Source organism: Andrena cerasifolii, chromosome 2 (assembly GCF_050908995.1).
Source record: "Andrena cerasifolii isolate SP2316 chromosome 2, iyAndCera1_principal, whole genome shotgun sequence".
In the NCBI taxonomy this organism is placed as follows: Eukaryota; Metazoa; Arthropoda; class Insecta; order Hymenoptera; family Andrenidae; genus Andrena; species Andrena cerasifolii.
In genome coordinates, this window is record NC_135119.1 from 10,185,372 (window position 1) to 10,209,788 (window position 24,417).

General features: G+C 39.8%; 1 protein-coding gene across 2 annotated transcripts in view; it reads right to left on the reverse strand.

Moving 5' to 3' along the window:
- Dgo (ankyrin repeat domain containing protein 6 diego) overlaps positions 1-24,417 on the reverse strand; it is a 203,419-nt gene that overhangs the window by 124,454 nt on the left and 54,548 nt on the right. For both annotated transcript variants that reach the window (XM_076830633.1, XM_076830634.1), the window contains exons 2-3: positions 17,431-17,536; positions 13,051-13,149 (exon numbers count right to left, since the gene is read on the reverse strand). In XM_076830633.1, the coding sequence (XP_076686748.1) occupies positions 13,051-13,149; positions 17,431-17,523 (192 nt within the window). In that variant the 5' untranslated portion in view covers positions 17,524-17,536. The remainder of the gene's footprint in view (positions 1-13,050; positions 13,150-17,430; positions 17,537-24,417) is intronic.

Below are 24,417 nucleotides of genomic sequence, written 5' to 3' on the forward strand. Positions count from 1 at the left end.
CAAGCGACATCCAAGAAGCCTTTTTAAAAATTTGGTTTTGCGGTGAGCACTGCCATTCGGAATCAGATTATCTAAAATCAACAAACAAAAAAGATTTCGTTAGTATATTAACGTATCCTCAGGTTGACGGAGAGAATTTTCCGAAATATTAATTTAAAACAAAATGGCCGCTACTTAAAGTTGAAATCCTGATTTTTCCCCTGATTTTTCATGATTTCAAATTTAAATAGCCGCGATTTTGTTTTAAATTAATATTTCGGAAAATTCTCTCCGTCAACCTGAGGATACATTAATATACTAACGAAATCTTTTTTGTTTTTTGATTTTAGATAATCTAGTTCCGAATGGCAGTGCTCACCGCAAAAGCAAATTTTTAAAAATGCTTCTTGGATGTCGCTTGTTATTTTATTATAAACTTAAATATTTTTCTACGAAAAAATTACCAAATGTTCTTTAAACGTTGCTCTTTTAAGTGCAAAATGTTCTGTAAGAATACATGCTTCCGCTATTTCAAAAAAAAATCACAAACATTCGCCTCTTCTCGGCCGCCTGACTAGGTACAGCCCCTTAAAGGACACCGCCAACTTCGTGAACATCTCATTCCCAATGCCCTCGCTAGAATATCGGATGCCGTTTCGACCCGATTGGTTAATGGGCGATAAACTTTTATTCGAACAGAAAACGACCCAGTCGCTGAAACATTCGGGTTCCTTTATACACACGTGTATTCTAAATTGAAACTTCTGGGACGATTAAAATTTTATAGATCCTTAACCTCTCAATGTTAATGTCCCAATTATACGTTCTATTTTAAGGACAATCAATTAACTCCTCGCGTAGGCTAGGTAAATTATAGTAACAAAGTAAAATATCATTTCAATGGATGACGAGAATTACCTACGTCTAAAATTCTTCACACGTGCCTTCAAACTGGACTTTACGTACTTATCTATGTAGCGGATGAAATTTTGAAACTGACATGGTAAAGAGTGTGTACGGTATGACTCGTGGCAGTAGGGAAGATCGGAAGGATACTTTCTAAAGCAACAATTAAAAACCTCGAGCTGTTTGCAGCCCGCGAAGGCTGCATCGTAAATCCTCGATTTCGACACGATCGCGCGAGCGCAAAACCGTCGAGGCCTATTATATCATGCGCGGAGCGCAAAAGTGAAAGCCCGTCAAACTCATAACCGAGAACATTTTCACCTCTCGCCGCGTAATCTTCGCGTGTTATCAGAGCCCCGCGTGACGAAAAGAAAGAGACTACGATGCACGGTGGAACGCGAAACAATATATCAGCGGCCGCGTGATTAGTTAATAACAGAGCATTCGTTATAAACGATCGGGAGCGCGGTCGGTAATTAGACCTTTAGATCGCCACTTTCGCGATAGGCACACTCGAAACAGAATCACGAGTGGAAAAATGCTCGGGCTCTCTGGATAATGCTGTTGAGGCCTGATGGCCACTTAAGGCACGCTCCCACATGCCTAATTAAGTGACGAGGAATATTTCTTCTAGTGCTTGTCCTAGGCTACAGTTTTACGCGTGTAATGCGCTGTGTGGGGTACACTTCGGAATTGAAAATAGGTTTAGGAAGTTGGAATTAAGATTATAAATTTACAATTAAATTTCGCAAGCTGGAATTCAGATTAGAAATTTAGAATTAAGATATAGGAAGGTGGAATTGAGATTGGAGACGTAGAATTGAGATTAGGAAGTTGGAATTCAGATTAGAATTTCAGAATTAAGAGTAGAATTGAGATTAGAATTTCAGAATTAAGATTATGACGTTGGAATTGAGATTAGAATTTCAGAATTAGATTAAGAAGCTGGAATTGAGATTAAAATTTCAGAATTGAAATTAGGAAGTTGGAATTGAGATTAGTATTTCAGAATTAAGATTAGGAAGTTGAAATTCAGATTATAATTTCAGTATTAAGACTAGGAAGGTAGAATTGAGATTAGAATTTCAGAATTAAGATTACGACGTTGGAATTGATATTAGAATTTTAAAATTGTATTATGAAGTCAGAAATAAGATTAGGAAGTTGGAATTGAGATTAGAATTTCAGAATTATATAATGAAGTCAGAAATAAGATTAGGAAGTTGGAATTGAGATTAAAATTTCAGAATTATGATTAGGAAGTTGGAATTGAGATTGGAATTTCAGTATTAAGACTAGGAAGGTAGAATTGAGATTAGAATTTCAGAATTAAGATTACGACGTTGGAATTGATATTAGAATTTTAAAATTGTATTATGAAGTCAGAAATAAGATTAGGAAGTTGGAATCAAGATTAGAATTTCAAAATTAAGATTCCGACGATCGAATTAAGATTCGAAATCTGAAATTAATAACTTTCCAAGTCAGAACCACCAAGCAGGGATCATTTTTAAAAAAGCAACACGTATTATCAGGATATCTAAATTACATTCCACTTCTGTGTATGTGCAGATCCAACTGGGTTTTCCGCTGTACGTTTCACATGTGGGAGCGCGGCTTTAGACCGTCCCGCAATAGCCACTGGCCTACCACTACGTTTCCAGGATTATTCGTCTTATCTCTGTTGTATAATTACGGAGAAAGTACCAGAAGATGAGTTCAGGCCGTTTTATTGCCAGGAAAGAAGCACGTCTCGTCGACGCGGACTCGAACCCTAGCTGGATTGCGCGAACCTGCTGTACGACAATTTTATGGAGTGGCAGATTGATGACTGTACTGCACACTGCACGCTTAATGTGAGAAAATATGTTTCTCTACTCGAGTGAAGGAAGTTGAAAATCTATTTGTCCGTCTGTCGACACCAGCTCTTGATGGATCGATCGAATTACGTATAATTCAATTCAATCTTTACGTAACCGTATCTTTCGTCCGTTTTTCGACGAGACAGTGGAGGAAGAAGCAACCTTTTGTTCCATTCTACGTTGCTTTTAATTTCTGAATTAAAATGCTAAAATAGAATAGCAGTTGCCAGGGACCATCAAAAGTAGTATACTTCTGGGCATCGATATACTAATTTATATTAGAATCCCTGATTACAGCTCTAAAGCTATCGTGGCTGTTCAAAGTGGACCGCGTTTTATATTAATTCAGAAACTACGAATCTTAGAACAAGTTAAAACCACTTTCCATAGAAACGACTCCTGAAATTATACAGAATAGTAATCTGCGTACAATTTGGCCTCCGCCCTAATTATAATTTGAAATTCATAAATCTCTTGGAGCAAGCATTTAATGACGCTGCAAGAAGCACCAGACACTGCGGATATTGGACGTAATAAATGAGGTTGGATTTAGTTTTTACTTTTGGGGGATTAAACAGGAGCCAGCGAAATATTGCCAGCCGGCCAAATAAACGAGATATCATGGCCAGATATATGGGATTGGAGTCACGTCGTTTGCTAAATTAAATCTCACTCGACACGCAAAAACATCTCGGGTCCGTGTCACTATTCTTTTTGGTCCCATTTTGCGGACCTTAGGGACCCCGAGGCAGGCGCATCAATCTGCGAAGAATCTTACCTGTTCCAAGATCTCTAATACCCGGTTATCCTTTCACAGTGGCGTAGAGCACAATGGCCGATAGTGAAACGATACCACTCCAATCGAAAGCAATCCCTAATAACATAAAATTCGAAAGAATCAGCGTTCGTTCTTTGTCCAGTAGCCTAGCCTCCTTCAATTACACGTAATTAACTACTTTAAATTTCCGAGGGCATCCAGAGGCACCCGAACAATGCAAGAATTTAAATATTGCCCCAAAGATTGCAGAAATTTAAATACTGCCCCAAATTCTACAGAAACATTGAAATCCGCGTGAATCGCAGAGTTTCAAATAAAAGATACAAAAAATATTTCAACTCAACTCCCAACTTCAAAATTCAAGTTGCCTGCATCAAAAATGTCACACCTCACTGTACCAGCCCCCCAGAACTCAGGACCCCCCTTTTGTGCGGCAGAAGTCTACAAGCTCCTTTCAATGAAGGATATTAAGGAGTCATGCTCAGTCAGGAGGCCGAAAAGAGGGTGGTATTTGGAAATTTTTTACTCAAAAGCTATAACACATTTCTCAAAAAATCTTTTCTCCTTTTAAAGATTCTCTAAAAGAAGGTTTCTGCGGTGACCACTGTTGCTCGAAAGTCGATCATCTAAAATATAAAATTCAAAAGAATTTACTTATTATATTATCTAGTACTTGAACGAAGGTTTTTTTTCGAAATATTGATTTCGGAGAAAATGGCAGATGTTTAAAGTAAGAGTTTCAATTTTTCTCATAAATCTTGCCTGATTTTCGTCGATTAAAAGAAAACTAAGCATCGGATAAAACAATCCCTCGTTCAAATACTAAATAATATAATATAATAAATAAATTCATTTGAATTTTTTATTTCAGGTGCTCGACTTTCGAGCAGCAGTGGTCACCGCAGAAGCCTTTCTTTTAGAGAACCTTCGAGTGATGGACAATAACTTAGTTATTTCTAAATATATTCAAATAAAAAAATTACGATGCACGGTACTAGATGCAATCCTTAAAAGGAGAAAAGATTTTTTGAGAAATGCGTTATAGCTTTTGAGTAAAAAATTTCCAAACACCACCCTCTTTTCGGCCTCCTGAGTGAGCATGACCCCTTAAAACCCTTTGGAGAGCGCAAGATAATCGCCACTTGGTCCAAAGAACTACTAAAAGGAACCCAACAGAAGCATCCCAACGGGCGAGGTTAGAAAAAGGAGCAATGCCAGCGACGGACGCCTATGCTCCCCTAAAAAGCTATTTTCAGGCCTCTCATAATTACAGACCTGGCATCGGACAAAATATAATGCACGGGCGAGGGACGTGCGCCAAATTCCTCCGGGCAGAATCTTTCAAAAACGCGCGAGCCGTAAAGGCGCGCGTATAAATCTCCTCCAGAAAGGAAGAAGAATCGGCGGAGGCATGCAAAGGGAGGAAGGGAGGGAGAAGGCTACAACGAAGCCCCGAAAGCATGGGCGCTGGGCACCAGGAGTTTATCGAGAGTGGCCACTCTCAGCGTGTGCGTGGAGATTTATCGGATTTATCCAGTGGCCCGTCGGATCTTAGGTCCACTTCGAGCTACGACGATACTTGGAAAGGGGGCTGAACGAAGGGGGGGAAGCTTATGGAACATATTAGGTGACGTGGGTCCGGGGCTCGCCCCTAGATGACATCAGCCTACACCGTTTTCAGGCTTCCAAAGATTCCTCCTGCTATTATATTACGCTATTAGTGGCTGCGATAAATCGTGGGATCGCTCCCTTTGTAACGATAAGCCGAGGCTTTTGTAATCGTGGCGCAATTAGGAGTGGTGGTTCGAAGTTTCAGAGGAATTTCTGTCTCTTTTTCTGTTACCGATTTGGACTGCGTGGGCGTATGAATCGAAGAAGTTTTGTGAGGAAGGAAACGTTGGTCCAGGTAATTTCGAAAATGTGAAGTGGTGGCGCCATTATGCGCGGTGAAAGTAGATAGGAAGGAATTACTTTGAATATTCCTCCGATGCTTCCAGAGGAAGCATCCGCGTCGCGTGATTTACACGCAGCTTTTACGGCTGCTTGAAGTAATCGATACAATATGACGCCTAATTTTTAATCTCCGAAGCATTAACGCTGTACGAATGTCACGAGCCTATTCCTCCAAATTGCTTCCTCGCAAATCCCGCTATAAATCTCCCCGAGCGAGAAGAATGCATCGATTTACAAAGCTTCGCAGATTCATCGTGAGTATCGGGCCAAGGTAGCAGCAGCAGCGCGGCGCAAATAAAACTAAAACGCGCACCACGGTAAATCGTCGTAAATTTCACGGCTGTAAATGCCATTCGAGCATCTCCTTTTATACGTATTCCCTTCCCAGCGCCGGGATCGCGTGCGTTGCACGACGGTTAGGGGAGGCCGGGGCTAAAAGTTCCGATTTCGATAAACCATAAAAATGATTGGAAAATAATGTAGTTATTCTCTTTACTATTGACTAATTTCTTGTTAAATTTATTATATCTTCTGATTTTAAGCTTGTGTTTAATATATTGTAATAAGTTTCCCATAGAAAGTAATTTATTTGTGGCTGATCGAAGCGGAACTTCTTACCCCTATATGGGGCAAGTTGTTATCGCATTGGGGTAAGTTGTTACTATGATATAAGAGTTGCCTTTTAATGAAATATTTCATTTTCTAATGAAGTAAAGCAGAATTTTATTAATAATGGTTATTTATGAAGGTTCGGACCAACAAAAATGTATTATCTTTAAAAGAAAACCAAAAGCGACAGTTTTTATTTATCTTTACGCATAACTTCGATCGAAGTCGTGTCCCTTTCCGCCTTTCATTCATATGTTCGCATCTTAAAGCACAGCGGAAACAATTTATACATTTGCGGTAGGTCTGTGACGATAGCACCCCCAAATTCGAATTTTTGGAAAAACTCAACGGCATTCGTTTGTCCATCGTTTGCCCACGTTTGCCCATAAAAATTTTTTTTATGCCCACCCTTCAAAAAAAAGTTATGAACAAAATAAAAAATTTGTCTTCATCACCCATCATGAATGCATTTCAATTTTTTAATAGAAGGATACGAATATACCCGATCTGGCCACGTTTGCCCACTCTCAGATTTCATTTGCCCACCCTCCAGAATTTAAATAAAAAATAAAAACCGCGAAAACATGGGTATAGATGAAGCGATCGCGTTAAAGTTCGATTATTCTCGAAAATATTATCAAAATCGTTCGTTCAACAGTGCAATTCGTTAGTTTAGATGTAGAAGAGATTTGCCCATCCATTAATTTCGTATGCCCACCCTTCAGAATCGAATTATTAATGAAGATAGCCAAGAAGTGCGGTACCCGTTAAAGCGATCGCGTTAAAGTTCGATTTTTCTGGAAAATATTATCAAAATCGTTCTTTCAACGATGCATATCGTTTGTCCAGATGTAGAAGAGATTTGTCCATCCATTAATTTCGTATGCCCACCCTCCAGAATCGAATTATTAATAAAGATAGCCAAGAAGTGCGGTACCCGTTGAACCGAATACCTTTCCGTTCGTTTTTTCCCGAATGAATTATCAAAATCAATTGTACTTACCGTAAAGGTTGAAGGTGTTTGGTGACATGTTATCCAAGAAATGTTGCACACACTTCTTTCTCACTTTATTCGAACGACACTTCAATTTGTATCGCTCATCGAACACTTCACACTTTTCACACATCTGCAGCATGTGCAGAATAACACCAGAGTGGTTTTCTAGTCATTTTTCACTAATTACCGCAATGATATCGCACAACGGAAATTAATATAATCTCACAGTTACTTCACAAACCGTAAATGAATGCACGGTCTCGCAAGAGTTGCGTCCGAACTCTGTAGACCGACTGACTTTCGTGCGTCGTTGGAAGGAATTCGAGGGTGTCGCAGACATCTGTTTACGTTTCGGCACGTTCGATGACGACACGCAGCGTTGATACCCTAAAGGGTAGCAGCGCCGAGTGCCACTGCCGAAACGTAAACAGATGTCTGCGATAGTCTCGAATTCTTTCCAACGACGCACTTCTTGGCTATCTTTATTAATAATTCGATTCTGGAGGGTGGGCATACGAAATTAATGCATGGGCAAATCTCTTCTACATCTAAACTAATGAACTGCATCGTTGAAAGAACGATTTCGATAATATTTTCCAGAAAAATCGAACTTTAACGCGATCGCTTCAACGGGTACCGCACTTCTTGGCTATCTTTATTAATAATTCGATTCTGGAGGGTGGGCATACGAAATTAATGCATGGGCAAATCTCTTTTACATCTAAACTAATGAACTGCATCGTTGAAAGAACGATTTCGATAATATTTTCCAGAAAAATCGAACTTTAACGCGATCGCTTCACCTGTACCCTTCTTTTCGAGGTTTTTATTTTTTATTTAAATTCTGGAGGGTGGGCAAATGAAATCTGAGAGTGGGCAAACGTGGCCAGGTCGGGTACATTCGTATCCTTCTATTAAAAAATTGAAATACATTCATGATGGGTGATGAAGACAAATTTTTTATTTTGTTCATAACTTTTTTTGGAGGGTGGGCAAAAAAAAATTTTTTTATGGGAAAACATGGGCATACGATGAACAAACGAATGCCGTTGAGTTTTTTTAAAAAATCGAATTTGGGGGTGCTATCTTCACAGACCTATTTGCGGCAGGGCAAGTTTTTACGGTAACAACGTGCCCCAAGTCACGGTAACAACTAGCCCCTACCGACACATGTAGCAATTTCAAAGACTATTCTGCTTATACATGTATTCAAACGATAAACACTATTACACCATGTTCTTAAATGTCATTTGATCCATAAGAACGATTCAATCTATAATATCGACGTTAAATAATTGAAATGGACCAAAAAGTAATGATAGAAAAATTTTTACTTATCTGGTACGCGACTAATAGGTCCTTGCTTACAACCACACAATTCGCTGTCGCGGACGCTATTAAAGTGGGCGACAGAGTAGCGTGATCAACTCACGCGGAAAAAATAATTTAAAGTACAACGCTCTTTTTATTTTGAAGATAGAGCCGTCGGAACAACTTACCCCCGGAACTTTTAGCCCCGGTCTCCCCTACTTGCGGAATTCTTGCCGCAACGTTCGCCTCGGAACCACCCCTAAACAGTTTTGAGTTTCTGCTAATTTCTAGTGAGACGTGCTCGCGAGAACTTGAACGTGAATCCCGTTGCGAAACATTCACGAAATCCATCGAAAATATTGTCTACAGTCCTCGCGAACTTCGACTGCGACTGACAAATTTTATTTTCAGTAAAACTGCGCGCCGATGCCACTTTTAATTAACGAAGAGGAATTTGAGATTCGAGGTGTGGAATTTGTTGGAGAACAGCTCGCTGTTCAACTTGCAGAGAGTCGAAAAACTTGTTCAAGCTCGGCAGAGCGTTTCCGTAGTCCTGGCAGCGCACGTGGAAACGAATCGAAAAGGGCATAGACAGGGGCCGCTGTGAGTTTCTAGTGTTTCTACGTCACCAATAAATATCGAACTTTCGTTTGCGGGTACCGAAGCTGCGCTCTGTGCAGCCCTGCTCTTCCCCAGATTGCCTTATGCAGAGAAAAGGTGCATGTACGCTCGTCAGTGCCCACTAATACTGTTCCCGATTAGCAAAAAGCTTGAGCCAAGGATCATTGACACTAATTAACCCTTCAGTCTCAAACGTTCGCATTGACGGAGCCTCTACGTTGCGGCGTCAAAAAATTTATCTACTTCGAATTAGGGGAGAGCGGGGACAAACGTAACGGCGTCGTTAAAGTAATTATTATTATTATTACTTTTATTGAAAATTAAACGGGCATTGCCCAATACAAAGCACAGTTACAACGACGTGATAGGATTTTCCTGACACGATAGTCTGAAGAGCTTTCAACTGAAAGAGGAACTACTACTGGAAAAGAAGTCGACATAGTCTACATAGGAGCCAGCACTGAACATTAAGCGATTCATTGGATCAAGTGACCCACATTTAGATTTGAATTTGCGGTATACGAAAGGTGGCCTTTTTCTGATATATAGATCAACGAGTTCCAGTAGTGCAGAACAATTAATTTCACTCTTTATGATCTTAAACGGAAAGGTTATGTCCGTTACAGTTCTGCGCGCAGAAAGCGTTGTCATATTAAGCTTAACAAGTGTCGATGCAAAATCATGATCCCAGACAGGCCTGTGAATGTGTAATTTATATTCTGCAAACCGCAGAAACCTATGTCGCACCCTTTCCAGTTGAGTATTGTATTTAATTGTATTTGGAGACCATATAATGGATGCATACTCTAAATGAGGCCTGACCAAGGATGCGTACAATAGCTTTAAGGTATGGGAAGGTGGGGTAAAACGGAACGCTTAACTTTGGAGGGTGATAACTTAAAATCGGGAGGAGAAAAAGACACGAGACTTCAACGGGAGTCTTCGGTGGACATTAGACTATAAGAAAATCAGAGTCATTGTTAAGAAAAATCTTTGGGAACGACGGAAAATGAAATTTACCGGAGGCATTGAAATCTTCGCCTCGCTGAAATGGTGGGGTGAGACGGAACACCCACTCGAAGACCGTGTAAACGTACAAAATCTTTATTTTTATGATTTAAAATGTATTCATTTATGTTAGAATCTATAAATATATGTTTTAGGTATAACTATTGCAAATAAAATATAACAAAAATATATATTATATATTAAGAGTACATATTTTATTAGATAACATGAAAATTACGGAAAATAATAAAATATAAATATAATATCGTAAAAGAAGGACAGATTAATACGGTTTGTTTATTATTTTATGAACAAAAATCACATACAAATGTATCATCTTCCTTTTCAGCACTGGTGCAGGCCTCATGGGCCTCAGGCCAAGTGTTTTGTACTTTGTGTTACTAACATAAACTCATTTTCGTCTGAAAATGTGTTTTCAAAGGAACTTTGTTTACACGAACAGTCTGACATATTACAAAAAAACAAATACATACATAATTTTTAATAAAATACGTACTTATAATATCTAAATAAATTTTTCAACAAAAACATATATTTTTCTATCTAAATTTTTTTCAAATGGGCTTCAATAATTTTTGGCAGACAGGTTTCACATAAAAATAAAGACGTTTTAATACGATGCTTAACGCACTCCTCATGAGCCCATAAATTGCACTCCTGACATTGAATCCTTTGCAGCTCAGTTTACCCCGGTCACTTTGCCCCGAATGTGTACTCAGTGGAAAATTAATTATTTAATAATGTTAGGATCAATGCTTTCTCAAACGCGCGTACACGTATGTTTATAAGCTTGTTATAAACACGCAGAAAAAACTGGAGTTAAAATAACACATTTAAGACTCATTTATCCAAAAAGCAAAATTGAAGAAAAAAAAACAATTGGAAGTCTCTAAAACTTGATTTTTAATTTTTTAAACGAATTTCCATTTTTCGATACCTGAATGTGCATAATTATCATTGTCGTATTACATACATTTATTACGTCACGAAAATTTGTAAATATATCCTATCGTTAAAGAATAAATTAAGGAAGCTCATTTTACCCCGGGATTCACTTTGCCCCGGCCTCCCCTATATTTTCATGTTCACGGAAATAAATACATTCCAAATGTATTAATTGGCTCTGCCACGCATTTAACTGCCCTTTCCCTTAAAATCGCCAGCAAGCTGGCGTGTGGTAAAGGCGAGGGAGAAAAAGGCACGGTTTCTGTCACAGTGCGAGGCGAAGCAAGGAGATATCCACGGGAATTTAGTACGAATATCCACTGGCCACCAGCAGCGTGTGTACGGACTCTAAATACAGGTACGTCGGTACCCCTTGCTGGCAAGATCTAGCCAAACGTGTTCTGCAGCCACGGGGAGAAGATTGGCCGTCAGTCACCGTGGCAATGGATGCATTGTGCCTACGCCAGAGCCTAGCTGGATCTCCCTAGGAGATAAGGAAGATGATCCCGATCGCTTTTTCGATGTTTCCAATGAATCATTGTCTTCGCTCGTTACGATATCAGATAGGCGCGGAACAACGTTCTTTTCTTCTATACTTATCCTTCGCAGACTGGATGGGGGTTCTGAGCTTTTCACTACTGGAATTCGATGACGCTTTTGATAATATTCGAGGGGCGTTTCGTCCAGTCGACGTGTAGTTTAAATAGGTGAGCGTATGAATGAATGGTGGGTTGTGGAAGGATCTGAAGAGAGCTAAATAATAGATGGGGTATCGTTTAAATGTGGACTGAAAAAGTTGATGGAGATGGTTTTTCTAAATCAATCTTTGCAGCTGTAAATTTCAGGTCTTGTGTGCCTGTAGCAGTTAGATGGAATGTCTTATTTGGGGGTGATAGCAGGGATGAATTGAGAATAATAGATTCCCGACTGAATCTCTGAGTGTTGATGGGGAAACTTGGGAATTTGATATGGCAGTAGAGAATACCTATTGGTTGCAGGCATGGAATGATGAAGATTTGATGGGATTACAAAACTTAATTCTGTCGATAGAGGAAACAAAGAGTGGATCGATGGAAAATTAGATTTTAAAGCTGCTTGACGACTTCATTTGGTTTTCAATTTCTGAAGATTGTCCTGCATCTAAAATTTCAAACTGGGATTCTGAAAATTCAGCTAATAGTAAGTCCAGCTATTATCTCATGATTTCCTTTTGCGATCCTTTATTGATTGATACAGTCAGTGGTCTAACCGCTGCCAACTGGTGCCTCGATAATTCGCAAGACCCTTCCTTCTTTTATTCGCGTATTTCAGATGCAGCCATCGAATGTAACCTATAGAACACCTTTCCATCGTCAACTCCGTAAACCTATAATTACACAGTAATTATCGCTGTACCGTTCGTTAGCAGGTATATTCGCATTGATATATTGCGCGACTGACGCGCAGAACAACCCACCCAGCCTCGTGAATTATTAGCCAATTCCGAGTTATTCGCCGCTTCAGGATTTAGTCCCCGTGCTTCTGGAAACGTACGTAACATGCAACCTCGAGGCATCGTAAAATAGTCGCTTCTAATTTTTCAATATTACATTCTCCAAATTGAATGCTCAATTTGCGAGCACGCGTGTTTGTAGAAAAAGTGCTATCCCAATTATTATTAACGCGAGATTGATGCGTAGGCCATCCGTGAAGCAATTATCGATCATCAATCTCTTGGAGCGATTTATTTCAGATAATCATCTTTGTACCTGTCTTCTTCTATCTGTTGTGGTCCGGAAATGTATTGAAAGAATATCACGGATGAAAAAGATGCTGTTTCTAAAGCTTCTCTTAAAATCCTACGACAATATTGAAAATGTAATAAATTATTTGCGACAGAAAGTCGAGGCTTTTAAAGCGATTGTATCTGCCTTGGGATAGCAGTTTTGATTAATTGAATACGTTTGTTCGTCCCTCTGTTTTCTCACGTAACGATTATAGGAGTTATGGGTATGTGATTTCCTGTGCAATCATCTCATCAAAGGAATAACAAGGCAGGAAAGTTGGTGGACAGGACTCACATTGTCTGCAGCGTTGACATCGGCTTCTCGAAGTAGCAGAGTCTCGCAGGCCTCGATGTGGCCAGCTGAAGCCGCCAGTAGAAGAGGACTTCTGCCATTCTATAACATAACACACATTTCTATTAAGGGGAGGTTCCAGTCTGGGGCCCCCAAAAATAGGTGATCTTTAGGAATTAATTAAAGGAGAACTATTATATATAATTTAATGGGACTTTCTGCATTGTATTAAGGATGTCTTAAATTATAGAAATATATTTTTTGTTTTATAATTAATCATTGCAGACGGCACTGGGGAGTCGTTAAAGTCAAGGCGTCAAAAAATTGATACAAAACGGTGAGACCTGTATTTCCAAAAATTATTATCTGATTCGACTGAAGCTTTTTTTTTATTTTAAAGAATATACTTCTGGCTAGGGGAGAAACTAGAAAAAAAAATACAAAAATTGAAAATTTATAATTTTCAAAGGCGTTGAAAGGACGAAAAATATAGGGGAAAAGTGATTTCAAACTTCAAATATCGTTATTTTCTTAAAAAATGTCATTCTTGCATTTTTTTTCTGGTTTCCCTCCTAGCCAGAAGTATATTCTTCAAAGTAAAAAAAGTTTCAGTCGAATCGGATAATAACTTTTGGAGATACAGGTCCCACCGTTTTGAGAAAAACGCGTTTAAAGTTTTAACAAAGGTTGAACATTCGAAAAATGAAATATAAAAAAAACGACTTTTAGACCGGAACCTCCCCTTAATACCTGTCCGTATAAATTCCTACAAATAGACCTGACACGTGAACTAAATTTTAACACCCATAATAAAATCCGACGAAGTGCGATGAAAATTGGGAACAATCAGTAAGGTACACAAAATACAAATTCAGGGACACGTGACAAAATTTCCACACTGTCGATTTCGCAGCTCCAATAGTGCCGATGGAGTTCAATGTGAAAGTAGTTCAGATTAGTTACACCTTTTCTTATTATTTCTGTGCAGGCTGGAAGCTGAGAAAGTCGATCGAAAAGGGAAAGCGCGAATCTCACCGACGAAACTGAACTCCCCAAACCGTTCCCTGGATCGATTCTTCGCGATTCATCAGCAGGTCAATTAGCGACGTAATTAATAGCTACCCGCATTTCGCTTTGTAGCACACGCATTTCTCGCGTCGAATTAGCTCGGGATCGAGCAGAACGCTGCCTTAATTAGCCGAACGGAGGTACGGGAGACAGGGCTTGATGTCTGTTGCGCGTTTAAACTCAGCCACGTCTCTAGAATATCCGCGAATCCTAATATTTGTCTGGCTGCTTTCGGGGCTGATTGCAATCTCCTTTGCAGAACACTAATAATAAGAAGAAGAAAGGCGAAAGAAGCGATAGATAATTATTTCATTGGACATTCCTCTGGTCACCTTAATTAGGTTTCGTAACAGCAGGACCGCTAAACTTTGCAAATTCATCACTCTAATTTCGTATTTTATGATGTAATAAAGTTCGTGATTATTATTAATACGAGGAGCGATTGCTAAATAAATTGGAGAGCGATATTTTCAAAGTGATAACTTTAGTAGGAGGCGTCGAAGCATTACGTCTTCCGTTGTTACAAAAATTGGACCTCTCCCGTGTTACAGTTAAGACATATGTTGCATTTTAATAAATTGCAGAGTATGTACATCATTTCGACGCGTTCTCAAGCTACGTTCGGATTTCCTGCACGGTTTTGCCTCGTTGCCTCGAGTAATAGAGCGAACTAACTCGGCGTGTTAATGAAGAAGTATATCTTATCCCCGTGTTCCCTGGTGGCGGGAAGCGTAATATATCAATATAGTAAATAGTTGTAGGCATAAATCACGTGGACGAGATTTATGGGTAACGTAAATTTCATACGAACCAACATTGTAATTCCGTGCAACGGACTAAATAACTCATTTAGATCGGGCAGAAATGTTCAACTATCACCTAGCGGCTAAAGTACTTCCTTCGAAAATGATATTGAACTTTCAGTGATTTCTTTTAGAATGAAAGAAATTTTGTACATTAAACCTCGCATTCCCCTCTTCAGGATGATCAAAATTAATATAAACAGAAGAATTTTAATGGATCAACACTTCGAAACCAGGGAAGGTACCGCAACTCAAGCATTGAAATCACCAATCACTCTCTATAGACTCCCTCGAAACTCATTACAGATTATAGAGAATCTATTCGAAAGACTAGCTAAAAAATTCATCTCCAGGAACAGAGTCACTGATCAGGTAAGCAAATCTCAGAAAATTCTCTTCCTCGCACGGTAAAATTCTCAGAAACCAAAGTGAACCAAACATCACAGAGTGTGAAGTATAGAAATTGCGGTATATGATTTTTTTTTTAGAGAAAAGAAGCTCGGGGGTACCAAGTAAATTTGAGATACGTGGCTCCACACGTGAGCCAAGTATCACTGTCACGGTTGCCTCGATCCCGTGATCGATCTTCATAATTTCAATTATTCCGCGCACTCGCCGTCGATGCATCAGCCAAGCGACTTGCCTATGCATCGCGCGCGCATAATAAAGCGCTTCGGCTCTTCAACTTCGCCAGCGGTGAGGGAAAAGCCGTTGGACGATTAATTTCATCGTCGCAATTAAGGAAGAAGTAATTGTAATGAATGCGCCGGTGCGATCTGGGGCCCCGTTGCCTCGCAGCGTACGGGACCAACGTTTTGACAAATGCCTACCGAACACGCTTATCTGCATTCCCACCGACGTCGACCGTCACAACGGAGATGCAAATACGTAACGCAATTAATATACCGCATTCCCGCGGCAGATATCTTTTATTAAGGCCCGCGGTCGATCAATCTGCGACTTCAGGGGCGATAATTAAAAATGGGGCGAGCGGTAATGATTTTATCCAGAGTGTTTCGCCAATCACAACGGAGTTGCGCAAAAGAACGCGCAGGGGATTGCTTCACTCTGGTCATTCTGTTCTCGTGGCACTAATGGAAGTGATATATATAGTTTATCTTAAATTTTTCAAAGAATATTTGCTATGTAAACTTCTTCCTAATTTTTTTTTAAAAAAATCCATATCTAAGCTGTGAATCGTATAATGTGTACTTGTTCCTAATTTTTTAAAGGAATTCTTTATATCTAACAAAGGAATATCCCGAAGCCGAAAATTCAAAAAATTCTGAAACATTGTGAATATGTAGGGAATTTTCTCCCGATTACAACGGAATTTTTGTTTGCTGCCCAAATTCACTCTAAGAGGGTATAATTGACCCGTGAAAATTCGGCTATTTTTCGATTTTATTTTGTAACTTGCAATCTGTAAGAGGTAGAAAAAAAGTTTTAACACAAAAGTTACCTCTTTTAATTAGATCTAGCATTTGGTAAAAAAAATATTTTACAGTTCACGAATTATAACAAAAAATTAGAAAATAACCTGATTATTTTACGATTCTGTGTTATAACTCATGAACTGTAAAATATTTTGTTTACCAAATGCTAGATCTAATTAAAAGAGGTAACTTTTGTGTTAAAACTTTATTCTATCTCTTACAGATTGCAAGTTACAAAATAAAATCGAAAAATAGCCGAATTTTCAGGGGTGAATTCCTACCCCTTCGAGTGAATTTGGGCAGCAAACAGAAAGTGCGTTGCAATCAGGAAGAAATTCCCTACATATTCACAAAGCTTCAGAATTTTTGAATTTTCGGCTTCGGGATCTTCCCCTGTAAGCTGTGAATCTTATAGTGTGTACCTCTTCCTAATTTGTTAAAGGAATTTTGCGCTACCTAATCTGTGGGTCGATTCGGTGCACTCTGAAATTTATAATTGACTAAATTTAGACACAAGGCTCTTGAAGAGTAGGATGTAAGTACGTGTACCAAGCAGTAGTGAGGTGCGAGAGAGGAGATAAAAGGAAGGTGTGAGAAACAACGGCGTCCATGGGAGGTCTTTGATCGCTAGTGACTAAATACTAATGCCTCGACACTACTTAGATCTCCTGCAAAATCTCGAATCTAATTATCGCCATCTCTACAGAATTCGCACCGCGGAGCTCCCTTCCGTTTCTGAGCATGTGTAGGTATTTGAAGACTTCACTATTGCTCTACATCTACGCACCAGCAACGTGTTCTATCTCTTATAATTAATCAGACGCGAACGTTTTATTAAACTGGCAGGTCGTTAATTCCTTATGTGCGTTACGAAAGGTATCTTTCCACAGATACTTTCTCGTGCCATCAAAAGTAACAGAGACTATTTCAAGTTCCAGATGACTCATTCGGTAACAAGGCGTAATTATCGCGTCCACGGTGAAATATATTAAACAGACTACATTTACGAGTCGCAATAAGCGCGCCACGAAGGTCTCGCGGACGAATCGAAAACGGCAGAGAGGAAAAGGACTCACCTCATCCGGCAGCGGTTTAATATCCTCGTCGAGGAGCCGCGCAACCCGCGCGGCGTCGCCACGTGCGGCCGCCTCGCGCAACTTTTCTGCCATTCCAGCCACGCATCTGCAAAAGAACAGGAGACGAACGATTATTAAAAGGACCCGCTTGAAATCTAGTGCTCTTCACCCGTCCGTGGCGGATTATTACGTCTGGCGTCTGAAATATATTGAAATAAATGAAACTTCTTTCATCCCCCTCCCTTCGAACATATCTCCGCGTCCAGGGTTTTCTAATCTTTTTGGAATTTCGATTTGTCTCATTTTTAATATATACCCCCTTTCCATTTAGAACTGATAATTTCTGTTAAGTATATAACTACTTAATTGCAAGCATTAAGCGCATACTGTTGGATAAAATGATGCAGCTTCTGTTAAGTGAAGAATTTTGCAGCTTCTTCAGTGAGGAATATACAGAGTTTATAGAATTACTAGCTTTACTGCTCGGCTTCGCCCGAAATTTAGATTCTTATTTTATAAAAAAGAAACTTTTTTTAGTTTTTTTTGGGGGGGGGGATTCATCTGGATTAGCCAGGCATTATGAGTAGATGCACCTTTCGTGATCCCAGAGTTTATCGTTAGGAAGTTTTTAGGCGATAGGTAAATGCACAAACATATAGAAGCATTCTGCTTTATATGTATACAGTGACTCGCTGATTTCGGGAATTTTCGCGATTCTCGACCTTATTCTGCGATCTTTAAACGTTTGTAGCTCGGAGCAACGTTAACCGATTTTCATGAAATTTTAGGCACGTATACAAATTACTGCAATCTACAAACGGTTTTTTTTTAATTTTCATTACAAGCTCACAAACAACAAGTTTAAAAATCGACCTTTACTATTCTTTTCGCTGTTCCGACCAAATGCATTTTTTTTCAAATCCACCAAATACGTCATTTAGCAAACTAATCCTTCTAGCCTCTCAAAAAAACTCAAGTCGTTTGGACCAATTCTAAAAAAGTTATGCGATTTTAAAAAGTATCCGAACATTAATGCGAGCCACTGTATTAAGATATTCCTGGACTGTATTTTCTTCGAATTCCACACTGCAAGGAAGGCGAGCAAGCCTTGAAAATAACGAAATCAGTGAAACTAGAGAACTTTCACCGCCGCATTATTTATCATTTCCGACGATAATCAGATAAGCTAATTGCTCCTTGATCCTTGCATCGAAAATTATCTGGCCGAGTGCTAATTAATTGATTTTAATTTTATACCACAAAAGAAACGACACATTTTATCGATATCCGCCTATATTATTCAGAAACTAGGAGATAAATCCCAGGAACTGCAGTTTCCGCCGGAAGTCAACCGGTTGAATGCGCTGTACGCGCATACGATAACGCGCAACGAGACTTGTACCGAGTGGTTCGCGAACAAGATATCGATTTATGTTAATTTTCAAGCGTGGATGTGAAAGGCATTCGCACTTTCTTCGCAATTATTAGAACTAGGAGAAATTTAAACCAGTTCTAGAAGCATTCGCGAGGAGACGCGTATAGAATCGATTAGGGTGTTTGTGTCACCTCTCGCAACAAACGGTCCGCACGGTGAAATGGGACTGAGTGGGGTCAGGCCCTAGGCGAACTGAAATATTTTGGTTCTGGTTTCGCGGCTTGAAGGACACGACGCAGTTGGAATTGAATTTGGTCAAAGTAAAGGCATTCGCAGGACGCGAAGCCCAGGGGTCTTGAATATTTAAAATTCATTTGGTTCTCCATATCATCCACAGCATATATTTTTTCAGTCCAGTGTTGATGTAAAATAATTTCTGGTTATTCCTAATGTTTCCAGATTAAAATTAGATTTCGATTTATTAATTTCAAGAAACTTCTAATTATGGATACACTCTGTTGTCTCGATGGAAGAAATCCGAGGTGGCAAGTAAGAATGTACAGCTACCGCAGGTAGCCGGGAAGTACGAGGATTATTCTTTGCACGGTGACACGTCGGAGGAGAATAAACGCGGGAGCACACCTCCAGCCAAATTAATATTACACACGAAATCACAATTCGTAGCCCGCGCAGCCAGATCTTCATTACAAGAGGAAGGAAGGGCGTGACGATGAAGAAAAAGGCGCGTATCCTCTCCAGAGGGAACAATGATACACGGCCCCATTGTTTCCGGAGACAATGGACGGGATGACTTCGCCAGTCGATAAAAACTGCTCGTCCATGGGGATGATCCATACGGTTCTGAGTCACTTCTGCGCTCATGAGAATATTAAATGACCTGCACGCGCACCCCAAATTTCCATGCATCGAGATTCGTACGTATATATGTCAATCGGTTGGACTTTAAAGCAGCAAGATAATTGATCTTGCGAGCTAAAAACAGAATGGTAGAAATAATGGTAATAAATATATTTACTTATCCGGTACGCGACTAATAATAGGTCCTTGCTTACAATCACGCGATTCGCTGTCGCGAACGCTATTAACATGAGCGAGACAGAGTGGCGTGATCAACTCGCACGGAAAAAATAATTTAAAGTACAAAAAGGCCTTTTTATTTTGAAGATAGAGCCGTCGGAAGAACTTACCCCCGGAACTTTTAGCCCCGCTCTCCCCTACATACATACATACATGATAGTGGATTTATGTTACGGAAACAATCGATAATTATCGACAGTGTTGGAATGTGTACAACGATGGACTGTTCCTGGAGTTGGAGTGTCAGGGACTTTGGGGACCCGGTGACTTGTGAGTTTTCCTTTCTTTCGCTACAGGAGACCCAAAAGAGGGGAAAACGGTCTTCTCGACCGCTGCGCTTCTCAGTCCGAGAAAACCCTCCGAACGGTTAACTTGTATCGCGCTAAAGACTATTCTTTCTATTACTTTTAGTTTAAGTTTTATACAGTTCTTATTATTATTATACTGACGATGGACTGTGTAACTTTTATTTTCTTAAATAAATAAACATTATATTCTAACAGACAGTAAGGATCAAACTGTCGATTACTATCGACCACCATCGATAGCCACGACCATCGATAATTCTCCACCACTACAACTGCTCATCAGCCGCCCTGTTAAATCCGCCACTGGCAGCGACCCATTTCTAGGACACACTTCGCTGCCTTGAACGCAACGGTGCATTTTCCTCGCTGTTATCTCGTTGCAGCGAGAAGGTGGGGACATGGAATTATCCCGCAGCTGATGCACTAAGTGGATGCACTCAGGATCCTCGACCCACGTACACTGGGCAGCGTCGCTTTTTCTTTAATAAGGACGCTCGCGTACTCGTCGAACGGCGTCTATTAAGTCGTTGTCCGCTTCCAAGCCGCGCGCTGTTTTTCGCCGGAGCCAATAGGGGGAGGAGAGCGATGAAAACGAACGGGATACGGAGGGAAAGCTCCGATTGATACCGCTTGTATCTCTCTCTTTCTGAACGATCATCTCCCAGGACACAAGATTACGTAATGTTCCCTCTGAATTGTAAAAAGCAAGCGTCATTATCCAATCAGGAAGCGGCCAGCGTCGCAGATATACGAGTACAAGATCGATTACTTAGTATTCTACGCGATGCGATTCCAGCCGAGGGAGAACGGTTATGCATCGCGCGGGTTCATTAACGGGATAAATTGTACCTGGGGAGCTAGGCTAACCGTAATGTAGAAAACTGTACACCGATTTCTTTCGAGGCCCCATGGTCTTTAGGGATGTACGTATATGTCGGGGCCGAGCACGCGGTGTCTTTCTGAAGGAACACTCTCGTGAATAGTGTTCCTGATTTCTCGATATTTTTTGTTTCTCGAGAAATCAGAAATGAGATCATGTTTCTTGAGAATTCTCGAGAATCCTCGAGAAATTGAAAAAGATATTGCGGAAATTATATTTTTGGAATAGTGTTGGTAATTTTTATCAAACGAATTTTTATTAAATATAATTGGTAAAGTTATTTATTTAATACAAAATTTGTACAAAGCGAAACATTACTTTTTGGTTTTAAAATTTATTTTTAAATAGCACAATGCGTTTAACGCAGCATCAGCGAATCTATTTTTTTTTTTTTTAGCAAAATCTGTTACTGTTATATTTTCACGTTTTAGAAATATCTATATTGGCTGTTAAATGAAAAAATGTGTCTTTTGACCCTTCTGGAAGAAATTCTGGAAATTCTTATCTCCTCTTTTCAATATTTCTTCTTTAATCGCCACAAGAAACTCATTAGGTACTTAATATAGTATACAATTTTTCTAAATTTTTAAATAAGAATTTAAGAGCACCTTCAGTAGTTAATAATATCGAATCTTCTGTACTGTGATTTTCTATTGGAATTCATGTGGGTTCTAATGTTATTAATAATATTATAAATTGTAGATATGTTTATACGTTCGCGATTAACTAGTAATACATTCATTTACGAAAATAAATAAGATTTATAATATTTTTCCTAGACTTAAGTTTCTCGAGAAATTATAGTATTTCTCGAGAAATAAGAAATAAGCAATTATAAAATTTCTCGAGAAGGAACACTCTCGTGAATACAGTGGGTGTTAGGGTTTTCGAGAGATTTCAGACGACTAGGATTATTACAAAGGTCCAAGGTTTTTGAGGGATGTAGAATTTTTAGGATTCTAAAAGGTATGGAGTTTCGAGGGTTTTCGAAGTTAAGTGGGTGTCAGAGATTCCAAAGGATCATGGAAGCCTCTGAAATGTCGATTTCCTAAGATTTGGAACGAGCCAACTGAAGGTTATCACGAAGAAGCTTCGCAAAGATTAAAAGACCCTGGATGTTCAAAAAATTTCGGTAACTCCATCAGTTTTATTAATTTTTGACAATTTAGAAATCTCGTTTTACCATCCTTAGGACCTCGAAGATCCTCTACTAACCTCCCAAAAATCTAAAAACTTCTAAAACCCCCGAGATCCCTGGATCCAATGCTCCCAAAACTCCTAGAACCCCCTATCTCTCAAAGTCTCCTCAATTCCTTGTTAAATCACCCGAAAAAGGAGGGAGAGACTCAAAGAAGAAGCAGACGAGTCTGAAACGCCGATTTTTCTCAGTAAAAGCGAAAAGAGCAACCTTGAAATAACGGTTCGCTTATTCCACTGCCTATTTACTCTAAGGTATCTTATTCCGCGAACAATATTTTAAGGTAGCCAAGCGTAAGGGAACATAAGGAAGCCCCTCGGGCTCTAGCACCTCTAATCATCGAGATCAGCGTAATCGGCGACATCCTCGGCGATCTAAACGCCTGAATAAAAATGTCTGATCTGGAACATAAACAGCGAATCCTGCGAAATTGATTCTCGGTAACCAAGCTGAGGATTAATTGTACGTTTCATTCAAGAATCGCGAATGAACGGATTATTTCACCAGCCGAGGCACTCGATGCTTCGGCACGGTGATCTATTAATTTCACGAGCATCGTAAATTAAAATGAAACGTCCTGTAGACACGCGTGCACGGGTGCACGCAGGTGCATCGGCGTGCAACGTGAAATTTTCAACGATCGACGTTGATTAATGATCCACGGTTTCCCTTTAACAACCGCGGCGCGTTAAGTTCGTATCGACTAATCGAAGAAAACTTTGCTCCGCGGCTCCGAACGAAAAGTAAAGCAAAACACACGGCAATACCTGTGTCACTCGGATTGTCGCGAACATGTCCCCATAATTAAATACAACGCCCAGAGCCTCTGCGTGGCAAATTTTTTAGCCGACATTAATTATCGATCAGTCAGAGCTCATTAAGGGATATTTGAGAAACTGATCTCGGGCCAGATACTTGCATATCTCGTACCGGCGACGAGAAAATCTGTTCTTTCTGCTTGATTGCTCTTAATCGTGGATGATCTTAAAAATTCGAAAGCGTGCTTGTAGAATTCGACGTGATAAATATTCATCGAAAGCGAACTTCGATTAAGGAATTTTAGAGCTTGAAATACGCGCGAAGTAAATTTAGCTGTACTTTGGTTGCTGGCTACCGTGGATTTTACTTTAAGAAAATTCTCCTGTGAATTACGGGAGGGGTACGTGTATCTACGTAGTAATTTAAAAGTCTCGACAGCAGTGACTGGTCTGAGTGCGAAAGAAACGAATCGATGACGGATATTAACAACGCCCAAGACGTTTTATAGCTTCAGCTGCACGCGTCGTTCAGTGGCTCTAATCTAAAATCGAGCCAATAAAATTACTTCTCTCTAATGCATCGTGAGTGATAATGTCAGAAATAACCTGCAGCTCGAATCTTGAGGATAAATTTCATTCATTCCCGCACCGTGTTCAAGGATTCTAATTTTATCATCGGGTTTGTAGAAATGGACCAGTGTATTTGTTTTCGGCTAATTGTGGTTTCTCCGTGCTGGGGGTTTAAAGGAAGCTGTAAGCGATTGGCGAAGATATTTTTACAATTGTACAAGGCAGAAGGGAATTGAAAGAAGTTGCATTCATCGTGAAATTGCTACGGGAAAATCGTTCGATTTTCTGTTCAGTTTGATGGAGTAGTGCATACAGATGGGGCAACTTAGACGGTGAACGGGTTCAGCTCGCAAGGATATACTCATGAATCCGGCGGCGATTTAATTATCGCGCATCCATCCTGCGTCATCGTGATCAATGAAGGAGGAACGTCTTTCACCGAAGCAATCACCGTGTCCAACAACGTAGCTTAATAACTTCGGAACAAAAAAGGAATTCAATGCATGCCGCGAATTCCTGCGTGTAATACGAATCCTGAATATATTGGTCCCGGGAATATGAATCTTGAATACGAGGAACCTGATTAGGTAGATCTCGAATATGTGGATCTTGAATAGGGTAATGGACCCAATTACTGTCACCTTAAGCTATTTTTCTTAAAATAGCGAATAAATAAACTATAGCGTGTAACACGGTACAACAGCCATCTGGACTTGTAACATTCAATAGCCGTTTCTTATAGGTTTTCGTGTCCTGAAAACGAATCCGCAACCCATTTGTCGACATCACCCTCAGTTTTT